The sequence below is a fragment of the Aureobasidium subglaciale genome, assembly GCF_000721755.1.
Source record: "Aureobasidium subglaciale EXF-2481 unplaced genomic scaffold scaffold_21, whole genome shotgun sequence".
Lineage (NCBI taxonomy): Eukaryota > Fungi > Ascomycota > Dothideomycetes > Dothideales > Saccotheciaceae > Aureobasidium > Aureobasidium subglaciale.
The window spans coordinates 142,577-158,544 of record NW_013566974.1 but is presented as its reverse complement, the minus strand read 5'-3'; the positions used below and the strand labels follow the sequence as shown (position 1 = coordinate 158,544).

The 15,968-nt window shown below is 51.0% G+C and overlaps 5 protein-coding genes across 5 annotated transcripts; 4 read left to right on the top strand and 1 right to left on the bottom strand.

Annotated features, from left to right (window-relative positions):
• Positions 1-118: 118 nt before the first annotated feature.
• AUEXF2481DRAFT_420873 (uncharacterized protein) lies at positions 119-774 on the top strand. Its single transcript, XM_013485602.1, has one exon. It carries the CDS (start codon positions 316-318, stop codon positions 649-651), a length of 336 nt encoding a protein of 111 aa, XP_013341056.1. The 5' UTR covers positions 119-315; the 3' UTR covers positions 652-774.
• Positions 775-1,282: 508 nt separating this feature from the next.
• On the top strand, positions 1,283-2,609 carry AUEXF2481DRAFT_68603 (uncharacterized protein; the record flags this gene model as incomplete). The annotated part of the gene is made up of 3 exons (XM_013485574.1): positions 1,283-1,493; positions 1,550-1,860; positions 1,917-2,609. 3 exons carry the CDS (start codon positions 1,283-1,285, stop codon positions 2,607-2,609), a joined length of 1,215 nt encoding a protein of 404 aa, XP_013341028.1.
• A 1,139-nt stretch (positions 2,610-3,748) lies between these two features.
• Positions 3,749-5,187, top strand: AUEXF2481DRAFT_47878 (uncharacterized protein; the record flags this gene model as incomplete). Its single annotated transcript, XM_013485552.1, has 3 exons — positions 3,749-3,904; positions 4,004-4,328; positions 4,379-5,187. The coding sequence occupies 3 exons, from the start codon at positions 3,749-3,751 to the stop codon at positions 5,185-5,187; spliced, it is 1,290 nt and encodes a 429-aa protein (XP_013341006.1).
• A 2,052-nt stretch (positions 5,188-7,239) lies between these two features.
• Positions 7,240-8,962, bottom strand: AUEXF2481DRAFT_42936 (uncharacterized protein). The gene is made up of 2 exons (XM_013485523.1): positions 8,777-8,962; positions 7,240-8,710 (listed from the first exon to the last, which is right to left on the bottom strand). The coding sequence occupies exons 1-2, from the start codon at positions 8,871-8,873 to the stop codon at positions 7,392-7,394; spliced, it is 1,416 nt and encodes a 471-aa protein (XP_013340977.1). The 5' UTR covers positions 8,874-8,962; the 3' UTR covers positions 7,240-7,391.
• Positions 8,963-10,087: 1,125 nt separating this feature from the next.
• Positions 10,088-14,604, top strand: AUEXF2481DRAFT_7571 (uncharacterized protein; the record flags this gene model as incomplete). The annotated part of the gene is made up of 2 exons (XM_013485471.1): positions 10,088-10,191; positions 10,245-14,604. The coding sequence occupies 2 exons, from the start codon at positions 10,088-10,090 to the stop codon at positions 14,602-14,604; spliced, it is 4,464 nt and encodes a 1,487-aa protein (XP_013340925.1).
• Positions 14,605-15,968: the final 1,364 nt, after the last annotated feature.

Sequence of the window (15,968 nt, the reverse complement as noted above, 5' to 3'; positions counted from 1 at the left end):
GTCAAGGTTCCTCCTCCTTACACGCTCTTATTGTGAATTTCCCTTGGAAAGCCACCAGCAACCAAATGTGACCTTGCCACTTCACGGCCGTGGGCTCAGAATGCAGTGGTGGCTGAGCGATGCTCATATGCGACGTACTCTTGGGTTTCCCTGCTCTTACTGCTCCCAATGGAGATATGTTTAATCTGACTGCATCTCGCAGAGCGCACAAGTATTCATCTCGCCGGGGTGGTCGGGACGGAGTGTGCTTATCTCATCGTCGAGCAATGTTTGTCGGAATCCGGTTGGCGTCGTCGCTGGACCGCCGGGCTGAGAATGTTCGCGCAGAAGGAGGGCAGCGCAAATCGATCGCTGAAAGCCAAATGGCCAATGTTGTTCACGTTCGCGCCCATCGTGTGTCTTTTTATACCTGTAAAAGAGCAGCAAGTCTGTTACGAGCTGAAGGACACTGAGATCTTCGTCTCATCGCATCCTCAACTTCCCAAGCTGTCGCGATGCACAATGCTTTCCAAAGCAGGGCAATGTTCGAGGAAAGTCCGTGGTAGAGCCGCTCTCCAGTTTGGCAGCCCCAGACTCGAAAAAGCATTGCGCATCTCGACAGCCATGTTTGGCACTGTTGCAAAAGATGAGATTGAGGAGGAAAGGACATAGAAACAGGATCAGAGCATTTCCTCTGCTGAGTCACAACAATGGCACAGTCATCTGGTTTGCGACAACGGAGTGTTGATTGGTATGAGGCTCCGAGAACGTACAAAAGATGCTCCACCAGACGATACCGGCCTGGAATGGGCGATGACGCTCGGCGAGCCAATGGCCCCTGCGGTGCATCGGGGAATTCGGGGGTCTCCTACCAAATCATCGTCACTCGGTGGGGACTTTTTGATCTTCAGCAAGATGTTATCCGGTCCGTGAGTCAGAAGAATGAGCAGCTGGTTGCTGGGCTGGCAGGGCACCGTTTCCGCGATACTTCTCGCTTAGCTTTGTGGGATGGTTTTTCGAAAAGCTCATGATGGCCAGCAAACATGCAGCACTTTCACATGAAACCTCAGGGCCTCGACGGTCAGCAAGACGGTTAAAGGAGGCTATGGGTCTTCCCATTGGTAATGGATATTGCACAATTAGCTGGAGAAGAGTCACTAAGACACAAGGGAGTCTGGGGGAGAGCCGATGTCGCAGTGTGGTAGTGATGTCTGTGCGTTGAGAGAGACGTAGCACAGCTGCCTTCAAAAAATCACCACTCCCTCACACTTTCTGTCTTGTTCATCCTCACACACACATCATCATGTCTTCCCGTACTGCCAGCAGAACTTTCCGCGCTGCATTGAAGCAGGCTCAGCGCCCTGCCGTCCAGCAGCAGCGCACTTACCTCAGCGCTGCCCTGAACGCTGCCCGCACCACTGGTGTCAAGCAGCTCCCCAGAGCTTCCGTTGCTGCCCAGCAGGTTCGCGGTGTCAAGACCGTTGACTTTGCCGGTCACAAGGAGGAGGTTTTCGGTAAGAATTGAGCGCCAATTGATCGAGCTTGGAGCAGCATCTAACTTTCTCAACAGAGCGCGCCGACTGGCCCCGTGAGAAGCTCCTTGAGTACTTCAAGAACGACACCCTTGCCCTCATCGGTTACGGTTCGCAAGGTCACGGTCAGGGTCTCAACCTCCGTGACAACGGCCTGAACGTCATTGTCGGTGTCCGAAAGAACGGTGCCTCATGGAAGGAGGCCGAGCAGGATGGCTGGGTTGCCGGCAAGAACCTGTTCGACATTGACGAGGCCATTGGTAAGGGTACCATCATCATGAACCTTCTTTCCGATGCCGCCCAGTCCGAGACCTGGCCCTCAATCAAGCCCCAGCTCACCAAGGGCAAGGTACGCTTTTCCTATCAATCTCCAGCTTTCCCGCAGTTATCTAACAATATCTCCAGACCCTCTACTTCTCCCACGGTTTCTCTCCCGTCTTCAAGGACCAAACCAAGGTTGAGGTTCCCACTGACATCGATGTCATCCTCGTTGCCCCCAAGGGTTCCGGCCGTACCGTCCGCACTCTCTTCAAGGAGGGCCGTGGTATCAACTCTTCCGTTGCCATCTTCCAGGACGTCACCGGCAAGGCCGAGGAGAAGGCTGTTGCCCTCGGTGTCGCCGTCGGTTCCGGTTACATGTACAAGACCACCTTCGAGAAGGAGGTCTACTCTGACCTTTACGGTGAGCGTGGTTGCTTGATGGGCGGTATCCACGGTATGTTCCTCGCTCAATACGAGGTTCTCCGTGAGCGCGGTCACTCTCCCTCCGAGGCCTTCAACGAGACCGTCGAGGAGGCCACTCAGTCTCTCTACCCCCTGATCGGTGCCCACGGCATGGACTACATGTACGCCGCCTGCTCCACCACCGCCCGCCGCGGTGCCATCGACTGGAGTTCCCGCTTCAAGGACGCCCTCAAGCCCGTCTTCGACGACCTGTACACCTCCGTCGAGACCGGTGAGGAGACCCGCCGTACCCTCGAGTACGCCTCGCAGAAGGACTACCGTGCCAAGTTCGAGGCCGAGATGGAGGAGATCCGCTCCCTCGAGATCTGGCGCGCCGGCAAGGCCGTCCGCAGCCTCCGTCCCGAGAACATCTAAATTTCTTGAGGACTAAAAAAAGCGCTTTTTCACGTCTTCTTTTGAAACTTATACGATATGACCTCGAGGGTGTTGGGCTTTTTCTCTCTCTACGTTTCCTCCCTTTTTTACTACCCCCTTTCCCTTTACGAATGTATTCTGAAGCTTGTGTTACATACCAAAAATGGCAATGACAGGACAAAAGGTTCTATTTTTTTTTTGATACCAAAGATCTTCATCGCTCCCAAATGTTCTTGTGCAGATCTTATCACTCATGATGTTGATATTCGAAAGTATGCACGACATTCTTTGTGCATGACTCGGCTCAAGCTAGTCTGTATGGGGTAATTACGGCCCGCTCCTACACAGCCGTCTCTCTATCAAGGTGTGCTATCCGATGCATAGCCATTTGTAGTCTCAAGGACCCGTAGTCAGAGAGCTGGTATATCGAGTATGCCTCTGAGCACCGGGTGGCAGTTTCTGGCTGTGCAGATGCATGGTGAGTCTCGTCGACTCTTCCCTCGAAGATGACAGCCCTGTGGGGCTTTCGAGGAGGACGGAGCAGTTTATAGGAGATCGTTCCCTTATGCTTGCCCTTACAAACAACTTCAAGAGTGCAGGAGTCTTCTTGGACAAGATTGTAAACTCTTTCAAAGTCGCATACTACTGCGACAGACCGAAGAAGGGACACTCAAGCACTGGAATTGGAAAGGGCAACCAAGACGCTTGTATGGTTCGTGAGCAACTGGTAATCATACAGTGTCTTCTTCGGAGATGTATCAAGCAAAGTCGAGCTATCTAAGTACATGATCTTCCATTAATCTCAAGGTGGTGCCCGTAAGATGGTTCTTGAAGTACTCGAATTAGGCCTATTTCGTCAAAGCACATCCCCTTTGGGCAAGTGGCGGAGGAGGCCGACTACCCCTCTCACGTTCCCCAACCCCTCGCTCTTATCGGTCCACATGTTTATCTCCAGCAACCAAGATTCTTTGAGCCAGTATCAGTACTAATGACACTGTGTCACGTTACACAGTGGAGTATAGGAATATGACTCCCTCTCTGCTTTACTTCTCTCGCTTCCAGTAAACCCTTACCATTCTTTCAACCACGACGTCAACAAACAGCTATTGAGCATACCTTTTTACTGTGATCAAGCAATTATGACACCTGATATTGAATATCTGCTTTCTTTGGAAGCTGTGAGAGAGAGAGCGGGAAAAGTGTTTGAGGCTGCGAAGAAAGATGAGCTTTCTCATTTCACTTATCATGCTGAGAAGTTGCCTGAAGCTGCGGCTTTTGTTGCTTCTGTGATCAATGTGAGTGATCATTCCTTCAGCTTTGTAACTTCGCCATCGATGAGGATATGGACATTACTTTTCAAGCATATCGTCGATCTTGACTGACTATGTCTACAGCGTGATTTTGGTCCCGATAATTTCGCAGCCATTCCACCTCACGGTCGCTGGCAACACTTTGAAGTCGGCAATGTGGCCAGAATCGACAATCTAAGCCGTGGATGGAAACAGAACGGGTGTGACGAGATGGAGCAAGCTCGCAGATTGATTGATCTGTTTGTTGTTTCTGTACTTCTGGATGCTGGCGCTGGCGACACGTGGAAGTTTGAGGAACCTGGATCTGGAGACATCTACACTAGAAGCGAAGGCATTGCAGTGGCGAGTCTGTATATGTTCACCGAAGGCGCTTTTTCGACGACGGAGGGGGTGAAGCATATGGTTGATGGTAAGTTTAACTGCACCAGACGAATGATAAGAAGCTAACAATCATTACAGCAAGGGGACTTCAAAGCATCAACGAGGAAACACTCGCCAAGGGCTTCCAAATCACCCCGTCGAACCCCATGATCGGTGTAGGCCCTCGAGCACAACTACTCTCCCGTCTCGGTGACTCTCTCCTCCAAAATCCAGAGATATTCGGCCCCTCAGGACGTCCTGGAAACCTCGTCGACCACGTCATCAACTCCGCCGACCCAGGTAGCAAAGAACTAGACTACCGCGTCTTCTGGATGACTTTGCAAAAACTCCTTATTCCCATCTGGCCCAAAGAACGTACGCAGATCGATGGCACTCCCATTGGTGACGCATGGCCTCTAGCTGTGCTCCAAAGACAGAGTGATGGTAAAGATGTGAAGGCAGCCATCCAGCCTTTCCACAAACTTACTCAGTGGTTGGCTTATTCGCTTATGGTACCTTTCGTACGCATCATGGGCTATTCATGGCGCAACGCGCATCTCGGCACCGGATTACCTGAATACCGCAACGGAGGCCTATTTATCGACTTGGGCGTGCTTACCCTAAAACCTTCTGCTCTTTCGCGCGGTCTCTCTACTTCTGGACAAAAGCTTCCAATGTTCAAGGATAGTGGAGATGAGATTGTGGAGTGGAGGGCTTTGACAGTAGCACTTTTGGATGAAGTGTATAAGATTGTTGAGAAACAGATGAGGGAGAAGGGAGTACAGTTTAGTATGGCGCAGATGTTGGAGGCTGGAAGTTGGAAAGCTGGGAGGGAGTTGGCGGCCGAGAGGAGGCCGGAGACTAAATCTAGTCCTATCTTGATTGATGGTGATGGTACGTTGTTCTGAGCACATTTTCTGAGTGTAGTCAGAATATAGAAGGTCTTCCAAAATACACATTGCTCTCAGCGTCAGTGCTGTCTTGTGATAGTTTCCTTCAATCAGAATGACGACAGACAGCTGGGTCTACCGCTTTACATGTGCGAGGACAAGACACCTATAAGTTCGGTTCCTGATGCAAGAGTGTCCACCATAGGTGATAACTTTCTAGGGCTTGAAGAATCACAACGTTTCCACTGATGCACTCTGGGCTCGTCGTTGCACCTTGAAACTGTGGACCCTACATACGCAGACACACATAAGACCACTCTCTCCCTCCTGTCTTACCCTGGTGCTCTTGCGATAGCTTCTAGTCGCCGCACCGCTTTCCTGACAGCTTACTCATCTCGGGAGACCAAGTGAGAAATCTGGGTCATCAACCTGCTGTTTCTCCTTATCTTGTGCTAGAGTACCAATCATGTCGGAATTGGCAGCATTGACGCCGGATTGATATGGACATCCGTATCGGTCGCACAATAGTGCATGATATAAGTAACGATGATGACTGGTAAGCAGTACTCTGTGAACTTTGTCCATGCGCGATCCTCGTCCTTCTTCTTGCCCTCTTGCTGCTTCCCCACATGGTATTTATAATGTTGAGCCTGGAGATAAGCTTGTACCTGCTGTCATGTGAAGATTATTTAGGTGGAATGGGGTCGACTGGAGAGAATAGTAGATGATATATTCACAATAACGTGTGCTGTTGCTGCTGTCAATGTGCTGTTGGGTATTGGTGTTAGCTCATACTCGATCAGAGTCGATTGTGTATCGTAGTCAGAAGCCTCTGGTACATATTGACTCACCAACAAGAACATCTCACGCCGCTTGTCACACGACATAAGTCTCAATCTCGGCATACATGTGAGGATAGCAAGCACACACATCTCTTCAGCGTATTCTCCACACTCTCATACATCACTTCCTCCACTCACAATCTTACATGAGCATACATTGACCCTCACTCACAAAGCTTCTCTCGAACTATACTAGCAAAGTACAAGATTTGTCTGAGTTGAAGGACAAGGTTATTGTGCTCTGTGTGCAGCTCTTACAGCTCGTCTCTCGCCGGGCCAGGTAGAGAGAGGAGAGAGCCAGGTCCATGACCCTACTTCTGGTTTCCTGCTCTCATGTCGGTGTTGCATTGCTCGTGACACATCTCAACTAAATTGGACCACTGCCAAGCTTCCCTGGATCCATACTTGCAGTCAGTGCAAGAACTGTGTTGGTGAATTTACAGAGGTCCAAGAAGGCTTGACAAGGCCCTTCTTATGCTGTGTAGTACAACCGCAGCTATTCGCACATTCTCGGTGTAATGATAACGTTATGATGTGTCAAATACACGATCATCGTAAAGAGAAGACAAAGAGAAGCAGAACAAAGGATCAAGTAGATGTGATTTTGTCGAATAATGACGTAGCTTCCCAGCCACCGAATTCATACAGCCAGGGTGCCACCATTTACAATCCCTAAAAACATCACCGACGATATTATAGCAACACCTTTGATCTTATAACACCTGTAACATCCTTAATCCATTTCTTGTCATGACTTTAGTCCATATGGCTGCTTTTCGGACAAGAAAAACGGGTTTGTAGAGCATCAGGTCCAACTTTGTGTTTCAAAACTCACCCATCCAGGAAACCGACCAACACCTATGATCTTCTATACCACGTTTCCATCAACAACAAAAACTATCGCATGACGTCAATAAAATGGAGATATTGAACGCGTCAGAGATCATCGTCATCGCGATTTCCGCCAAAACAACACTGATACCGACCATCAACATTCACTTCTTCGTCACACTCGTCGCGTCAAAAGAAACAAGGGGACCTCATTAATAAAGGTTATCGTTATCTCGTTTCTCCGTCAGTTATATCTGTTATCCCCTTGACTCCCCAAGAAAAGTAGCAAAAAACTCCAGCCTCCCATAGGCAAATTTACCAGAGCAAGAAAACGAAAAGTAGAGAAAAGGAAGAAAAAAGCACAAAAGGAAGAAAAAAAGGCACGAGAGGCATTTCGCCCCCCCCCCCCCCCCCCCCCGCGATAGCACGCTCGTCGTGAGTCTTCCATTGGACCCTGCCAAAAAGATCTGGAAGGCTCCCCTGCGGACTTTAAACATAAGTCGACGCTAGAGCTCACTCTTTGTCATTGGTCGAGTCACCAGCTCGGATTTATTGGATGGGCCAGTTGGCAAGCCATTGCTCGCACTGAGGAGTCATGAGCACGCCGACCATGGCAGCAGCACCGCCCATAGCACTGGCGAATACCTTCAAGGCGGACTTGGCAGTAGAGCGCTTAACCCTCTTGATAGGACGAGGTGTTGTGGTAACCTGTTTCTTGAAGAGGTTCTGCAGAGTGTTCTTGTGTTGCTGACCGAACCTAAGCTTGAGCAGCTTGTGACCAGGTGCGGGAGTAGTGACTTCTTCACGGCCATCATCGTTGGTTTCGCGCTTGCGCTTGCCTCCAATGGGTGAATCGACCTTGGCGAACAGCTCAGCGGCCGTGGGCGTGGGAGCGACCTCCTTCTCCTCAACCACATTGGTGAGCAGTTCAGCGATAGCAGCGCCCGTGGGAGCGGCAACCTTCTCCTTCTCTTCCACCTTGGCAGTTTCAGGAGATGCACTTGTCTCTAGCTCCTGGTCCTCCAGCTCGAGGGCCCGAGACACAGCGTCAGAGAGCTTCAATTCTTGCGCGAGGATGTCACCAGCGTCGACATCTTTCTTCTTCTCTTCCACGGAGTTGATAGCAATGCCGGCCTTGTGACAGATAAGGGGCGAGGGAGCCTTGGGGATGTCAAAGGTCTGTGTGACGCTCGTGGAGAAGGGAGCAGGGACGTTCCAGTCGTTTGCAAGAGTTGAGTCGACAAGCCATGGAATTGACATCTTTGCCTCTGTGGCATCGCGTACCTTCTCCTTCTCTGAAAGCAGGCGCGCCCACGATTCCTGAGGCTTGGGATTGCCAGAATACAATGATGTCGGCTGCTGGGGCTGCCCATGGGTCTCGGCCAAGTCATCGGAGTCAAAGTCGACTTCGTCCTCACGGGGGTAGTCGTCCCATGCTTCGGAGAGACCAGGAGATTCACTACGGTCTGAGCGATCTGAGCGGTCTGAGGCAGAGATGCTCTGTTCGCCATCCTCATCCAACTCATCCGGGTCGTCTGGGTAGTCGTTGGACTCGTAGTCACTCTCGAGGTCCGAGTCACAGTCGTTTTCGGAGCCATCTTCCTCGAACTGATGGATCTCAAGGCTACGCGAGCGGACAGGAGAGGAGACTGGATCGAGGTCGATAACATGCATGGTGGGAGTCTTGTGGAAGGTGAGCTCGGCACTGTGGTCGGCGGACGAGTCGGTGTCGTAGTCGGGGACGCGGTACGAAGGAGGAGGATTGGGCTTGGTGCCGTTGGCGAGGTTGGCGAAGTTTGTGAGAGCTGTAAAGTTGGCACCTTGACGGGCGATGTTGGTGATCTTGACTTGAACACCGTCGTGAACAGCTGGATGGGGAGTCAGATAGGTACGCTCGGAGAAGTTGAAAGCTTGATCGAAATGCAAGTATTCACCTTCTGCGCGAGTGACCTGGCTTCCAAATCGTATCTCGTCAAAGTCGAAGATCTCGGTGAGGGTGATCTTTCTGCCGTTGACAAAGACCCCATGCATCGAGCCAGTGTCTTCGAGGACGAGGGATCCCTGTGACCGTCAGTTGATGTGTCGAGGGATAAGAAGCAGTAAATCGTATGTCGCAGGCAGGAGAAGGATGGAAGAAAGCAAGAAGGGAAAGATGTGAATGAAGGATGGGCGGAAGAGACAAAGACATACATGAGGACCGTTGGGGGCCGAGATGGAGGCATGCGACCTCGACATGACGGCACACTCAAAGAGGCCGTTATCTGAGGCAGGAGATCTGCCTTTGGCGGAGCTGGTAGAGGCACGACCGATCAGGACAGAGCCATCCTTGGGGATGACCAGTGTGCGAGTTGAAGGGCCGGTCGAAGGGGCGCCCTCACGAGTAACCGTCTTGAGTGTGACCGAGACACCCACGGGCTTCTGCGTGTGCAGAAACGGTGGCGTCATGGTGTTAGATGCGCGAAGAGAGAAAGGAAGGAGTCATAGAAGGGGAGCAGGTGGATTAGTATTTGTACGGCGAGAGTACGAGTGCGGGACTAAGTGGGACAAGGTTGAAGCAAGTCTGGTTGCTTACTTGCTCGCACAAGAGGTAGGAAGCTCCCGCGCGGGGATCATAGGCCTGACAACTCAGGAGTCACATGCCAACACTCACTCGTCTTTCACCTCTGCCAACACCTCGATCCTGTTCTGCCATCGACAGATGAAGTAAATCTCGACACTACAATACGAGACTCTGGAGTCCGCGGTGTGAAAAAGGCAAATCCCATCAGTTTGGCAACAGCAACTTCACTGGTCGATAACCACTCGGGTGCTGTATCAGGCAGAAGCCTGCGGAGTTTCAAGTTTCGACCCCTCTCCACCGAGAGTTGGCTCATTCCGGACAACCCATCAGTCTTCCCGTAGCCCAGTAGATACATTCCACATATCCTTCTGTCTTGATTACATGGTTTGATGCCAAAATCTATGGGTCGTAGCAAAGACGCTATGTCGGGATGAGTTAGTTTAATGTGTGTGAGATTATGGGCCGAAGATAAGTGTGATAAGGTTCGGATCTGCCAACGGAGATAGACCCCGCCAAACAGTCAAAGCTCGGACCACGTGCCCTACGCTGAACAAATCCTTAGCGCGCTGGACTTGCGATTTTGTCGAGAGCGGGCCAAACTTCGTGAATAAGCTGGAAGTCATCGCCAGTCAGACTTGCGCGCTTGCTGTCTCGCTTATGGAAGTAGTCGACATCTACCGCCATCATGGAAGGTCAAGGTCAACAGTATGACGGCGATGAGCTCCCTCCCAAGGAGCAGGTCATCGACCGCCCTCCGAAGCGCATCTCGGAACTGGAGTTTGGTGTTCTGTGAGTCGAACTATGCGCCTCGGTCCAACCCACTTTACTCATACATCACGTAGCTCCAACCAGGACATGGTGAAGCAGTCGGTCGTCGAGATTTCTGATCGCAACGTTTACGACCTTGGTACCGGCCCTGGCGGCAAACGCACCCTCACCGCACATGGGCCTCTCGATGGTCGCCTCGGAACCTCTTCAAAGACTGGACAGTGTGAGCAGTGCAAGGAGGATCTCAAGAACTGCAACGGTCACTTCGGTCACGTCCGCCTCGCCCTTCCCGCCTACCACTGGGGCTACTTCAAGAAAATCATGGAGATTCTCAACACCATCTGCAAAGACTGTTCCCGAATCCTACTCGACGAAAACACGCGCCGAAAGTACTTGCGCCAGATCCGAAGACCAGAGCTGGACACTTTGCGCAAGGAGGCCATCTGCAAGAAGATTGTCGACGAGGCCAAGAAGACAAAGACCTGCTTCTACTGCGCTTCCATCAACGGCACCGTCAAGAAGGTGGCAGGACACCCCATCAAGCTCATTCACGTCAAGTGGCAGACATATCTTGCTTCCAACGCAAAGTCAAAGGTCAAGCCTGCCTCGATGGTCGCATTTGAGAAGTCTTTCGACGAGGCCAAGAAGGGTGTTCCGGATCTGGAAAAGCACGCCAAACGCGCCGTCGACGACATGAACCCGCTACGAGCTCTGAACCTGTTCCAGAGAATCACAACAACCGATGTGGAGCTACTGGGCATGGATCCGAGCAGAGGTCGACCAGAGGCTTTCATCTGGCAATATCTACCCGCTCCTCCTGTCGCCATCCGCCCTTCAGTGGCACAGGAAGCAGCAAGTACCGAAGACGACATCACCAACAAGCTTGGAGACATCATTCAGATCAACACCCTCCTCTCAGCAGGTCTCAAGTCTGGGCAGCCCGTCATGAAAATCGTCGATATGTGGGAGTTCTTGCAGGTTCAGATCGCCATGTACATCGACGGTAATCTGCCTGGTCTCGGTCGCGATTCCGCCTATGGTAAAGCCCTCCGCGGTTTCTGTCAGCGTCTCAAGGGTAAGCAAGGTCGTTTCAGAGGTAACCTGTCAGGAAAGCGTGTCGACTTTTCTGCTCGTACCGTCATTTCACCCGATCCCAACCTCAGTATCGAAGAAGTCGCTGTCCCCTCCAAAGTCGCCACCAACATGACCTACCCCGAGCGTGTGACTAGATACAACATCGAGAAGCTCCGCGCTTGCGTCCTGCGAGGAAAGAAGAAGCACCCCGGTGCCAACTTTATTGTCAAGAAAGATGGCCAAAGAAAGGTCCTGGAAATCATGGAAAGAATTGGAAAGCTCGAAGTCGCAGCAAAGGAACTACAAATTGGCGATGTCGTTGAACGTCATCTGGAAGACGGCGACATTGTTCTCTTCAACCGCCAACCGTCGCTCCACAAGCTCAGTATCCTCAGTCACAAGGTCAAGGTCAGACCATGGAGAACTTTCCGTCTCAACGAGTGTGTCTGCAATCCTTACAACGCCGATTTCGACGGAGATGAGATGAACTTGCACGTTCCCCAGACAGAAGAAGCCCGTACAGAAGCCATCAACCTCATGGGTGTAAAGAACAACTTGGCTACTCCAAAGAACGGAACTCCAATCATTGCTGCTATTCAAGACTTCATCACAGGTGCATATCTTTCTTCTATCAAGGACAACTTCTTCGACCGCAAGACGTTCAGTCAGATCATTGGGTACATGTTCCATGACGATGTCATCGAAGACCCCGAAACTGGAGAGAAGTTGTCTATCGAGCTTCCTCCGCCAACAATCTGGAAGCCACAACGCCTCTGGACCGGCAAACAGATCTGGAACGTCTTGATGCGACCAAACAAGAAGCTGAATGTTCTGGTCAACCTGGAAGCCAAGTGCAAACAATACAAAGCACCTCCCAAGGGTGTCGCACCAGACATGAACGAGGATGACGCTTATCTGGTCATTCGCAACTCAGAAGTCATGTGTGGTTACATGGACAAAGCGACTGTTGGTGACGGAAAGAAGGATTCAGTCTTCTATGTCATCATGCGTGATTTCGGGCCCGACTATGCTGTCCACGCCATGAACCGTCTCGCTAGATTGTCCGCACGTTGGCTCACTAACCAGGGGTTCTCGCTCGGCATCAGTGATGTCTACCCTAGTGATGCACTTACCGCGAAGAAAATGGACCTCATCCGAACTGCAGAAGCGAAATGTTATGAGCTCATCGACCTCTACAACAAGGGAGAGCTGGAGCGCGACCCTGGTTGTGACGAAGAGATGACCATGGAGAACCAGATTTCTGGTATCCTCTCCAAAGTCCGTCAAGAAGCTGGTGACGCTTGTTTCGCCGAGCTTAGTCGACGTAACTCTCCCCTGGTCATGGCCAAGTGTGGCTCCAAGGGTTCAAACATTAACGTCTCTCAAATGGTTGCTGCTGTCGGTCAACAAATTATCGGTGGCAAACGTGTATTGGAAGGCTTCCAAGATCGTACCCTACCTCACTTTGCCAAGGGCAGCAGAGATGCTCCTGCAAAGGGTTTCGTTGGAAACAGTTTCTTCTCAGGCTTGAACCCTACCGAGTTCATTTTCCACGCCATGTCCGGTCGTGAAGGTTTGGTCGATACCGCTGTCAAGACTGCCGAAACTGGTTACATGTCTCGTCGTTTGATGAAGTCGCTGGAGGATCTTTCAGCGCAATACGATAACACCGTGCGCAACTCATCTTCCGGTATCGTTCAATTCCAGTACGGAGACGACAAGCTTGATCCTGTGGATATGGAGGGCAGCGCGAAGCCTGTACACTTCGATCGCAGTTTCGTGCACGCTGTCACTACTACTTGGAGTAACACCGACCGTGGCTTGAGGCCATCCGAAATTATGAAGATCACAACCAACACACTTAACCCTGAAAGAGCGAAGCTGGAGCGTCTCTCACTGACTGGCGAGAAGCTCGATTATAACGATAGGAGCGACCACGGCATTGATCAGATGGAGAGTGCTCGTGACTTCCTGGACACTGTGCAGAACTACATCCAGATCAAGTGCGACAAACTAGCTAACATTCGCACAAAAATCGGCATGGAAGCTGGCATCGAAGACTCCGGCACTATTGATGCAGGTGTCGCTGATGACTGTAAGCAAAGAACCATTGCCGATGGTGTTCTGAAGATCTCATCCGCTGCTATCAATGAGTTCCTCATGCTGTGTTTGACCAAGTACGAGCGTTCAAAGGTCCAACCCGGTCACGCTGTTGGTGCCACTGGCGCCCAGTCTATCGGTGAGCCTGGTACTCAGATGACCTTGAAGACTTTCCATTTCGCCGGTGTCGCCGGTATGAGTATCACACAGGGTGTACCCCGTATCAAGGAAATCATCAACGCCTCGCGCGTCATCTCGACTCCTGTCGTATCATGCATGCTTGACTCAAAGTATGAGACCGTTGCCGGCCGCGTCGCCAAAGCCATGATTGAGAAGACCTACCTCCGCGACATCATCGCCTACATCGAAGATGTCTGGTCGGTGACTAGTTCGTACGTCAACATGCGCATCAATTGGGACACCATTGCCAAACTGGGTCTCCGCCTCACCGCCCAAGACATTACATATGCCATTGCCAAGAACAGAGCAGTAAAAGCACTCGGTGTACAAGTTGCTCCCGTTGGCAAGACACATATCCGCGTGAACGTCCAATACGTCCCCGCTCCTCGCGGCAAAGCAGCACAACTTAAAAACCGCAAGCCTCTCGAGATTTTCGACCTTATCCAAGATCTCAAACGCATCCTTCCTGACGTAGTCGTAAAAGGCTATCCTGACTGCCATCGTGCGATTGTCAAGAAAGACGATAAGCCAGATGCTACAGGTCGCGAACCAGTTTCTGTGCTTGTAGAAGGCTATGGCTTGAAAGCTTGCATGACGACAGAAGGTGTAGATGGTGTAAAGACACGCTCCAACAACATCATGGAGTGCAAAGAAGTCCTCGGTATTGAAGCCGCTCGCAGCACGATTATTGCAGAAATCAGCTCTGTGATGGGAGGTATGGATATTGATCCTCGTCACATGCAACTTCTCGCAGATGTCATGACCTACAAGGGTGACGTCCTCGGTATCACACGTTTCGGCCTTGCAAAGATGAGAGATTCGGTGTTGCAACTTGCCTCGTTCGAGAAGACACCTGATCACTTGTTCAATGCTGCCATTGGCATGAAGAGGGATCGTATCGAGGGTGTTTCCGAGTGCATCATCATGGGTCAGAGCATGAGCATTGGTACCGGTGCTATGAAGGTGGTGCGTAAGTTGGGCATCACTGAGCAAGAGCATGGACGCAAGAGATCGGCTTTCGAATCAGCGTTTGCCGAGCTTCCGAAGACCATTGCTACTGCTGCTGCTGCTGCTGCTTAAAACAGAGTTGACCGAGCTTTGGGAAGTGACGATGGAGGAAAATTATGGCGTTATGAGCATTGCGTAGGGCGTTTACATTCAGAATATTGCTTATACCTCATGGATTAGTTTAGTATACCCGCCACGAAAAAAAAGCGTTTATAGGAAATTGATATGTCGAGTTTCTTGACCTTTGTGTTTCGTTGGATGCCGTTTTCTTGAAGACATACACTGTTGGATTGCCTTTGTTCCATCCATCCTTGGGCCTACTCGCTGTGTTCTGGCTCAGCGTCCGGCTTTTTTTCAAAGGCTCTTTTGCCCATACATTCGATCCTCTTCACACGGAGGTCACCGCTTCCAACATCTCCTCGCCGCCGCCGCGACCAGTCCTGATCTGGTCGGACGCGCAGCCAATTCGATATTGGCTAGGTCCGCATTTGAGAGCATGATTGAAGCACCAGGTCACTGACTCACTCGGTCACTCCCGCATCTTCGTGTCATGAATCGCTGACTGCCATACGAGAGTGCAAAACTCGACAATTGTGGAAGAAGGGGGTTGGGGGTCCTTTGTTGCTTTATAAAGGCCATCCCATCCTGTCAGCATAATGTCGATCTTCATGTTGGCGTATTCGATGCGTGTACAAACCACAAGCCTTGTAGAAAGTCATCTTCAGGTTCGATACAGTGGTACCGTTCGACGAGACCTGGTCTCCGAAACGCACGTTCCTATCGACTTAGGCGAAGGGTTTGATCGAAAAAGATCTGCCGCGTCACGAACTATATCCATAATCAATTGTAGCATTCAAAAGGTCTTTGCTATCGAGCTTCTCCTCTCTCCAAAAACGATCGTGAAGAAGCTCTAGGAATACCTCGTCACCGGAGAGAGAGGATCAGCTGTATTCAAAAGGGATGGAAGTCAAGTGCACAGGAACCAGACTGGGTTAGTGATTCTGTCCCCCTATCTTCACCCACATGTGCTGCCTGCTTTTCCTTCTGCTTTGCTTTAAGGCCACTGGAGAGACTACGCATCATGCCGAAGAGAAAGGAGGGGGATAAGAGGGAGAAACCTGTGTTCTTTCTCTCCTAACTTCAGCGAATCTCTGCTGCTGGAATCCAAGGCCAGTCTCCGGACGCATGCGCGCCCGAACGTGTTGATTGGGATGAAATTCCGGGTACCTGACCCTCGGGCAGTTGAGAGGAAGTAGTCGTAGCTACAAATGCATTGTCAACCATCTCGACCCGTCCTTTTGTACGTGAGTGAGGGTCGTGTGAGGTGTTGAGAACATCGCCGTACCGTTTGTTATATACCAAGTATTCCATGTGAAATTGAGATCACAACAGTAATTCTTTTCAGCCGAGCAAAGTGGTCAAAGGTAATTCATTCA

What these genes read in the sequence shown, in the direction of transcription:
- AUEXF2481DRAFT_420873 (XM_013485602.1), top strand. Translation starts at nt 316, where the DNA reads ATGTTCGCGCAGAAGGAGGGCAGCGCAAATCGATCGCTGAAAGCCAAA.
- AUEXF2481DRAFT_42936 (XM_013485523.1), bottom strand. Translation starts at nt 8,873, where the DNA reads ATGCATGGGGTCTTTGTCAACGGCAGAAAGATCACCCTCACCGAGATC. An exon ending in CCAGGTCACTCGCGCAGAAG is followed by an intron (nt 8,711 to 8,776) that starts GTGAATACTTGC and finishes CTCCCCATCCAG; the next exon opens with CTGTTCACGACGGTGTTCAA.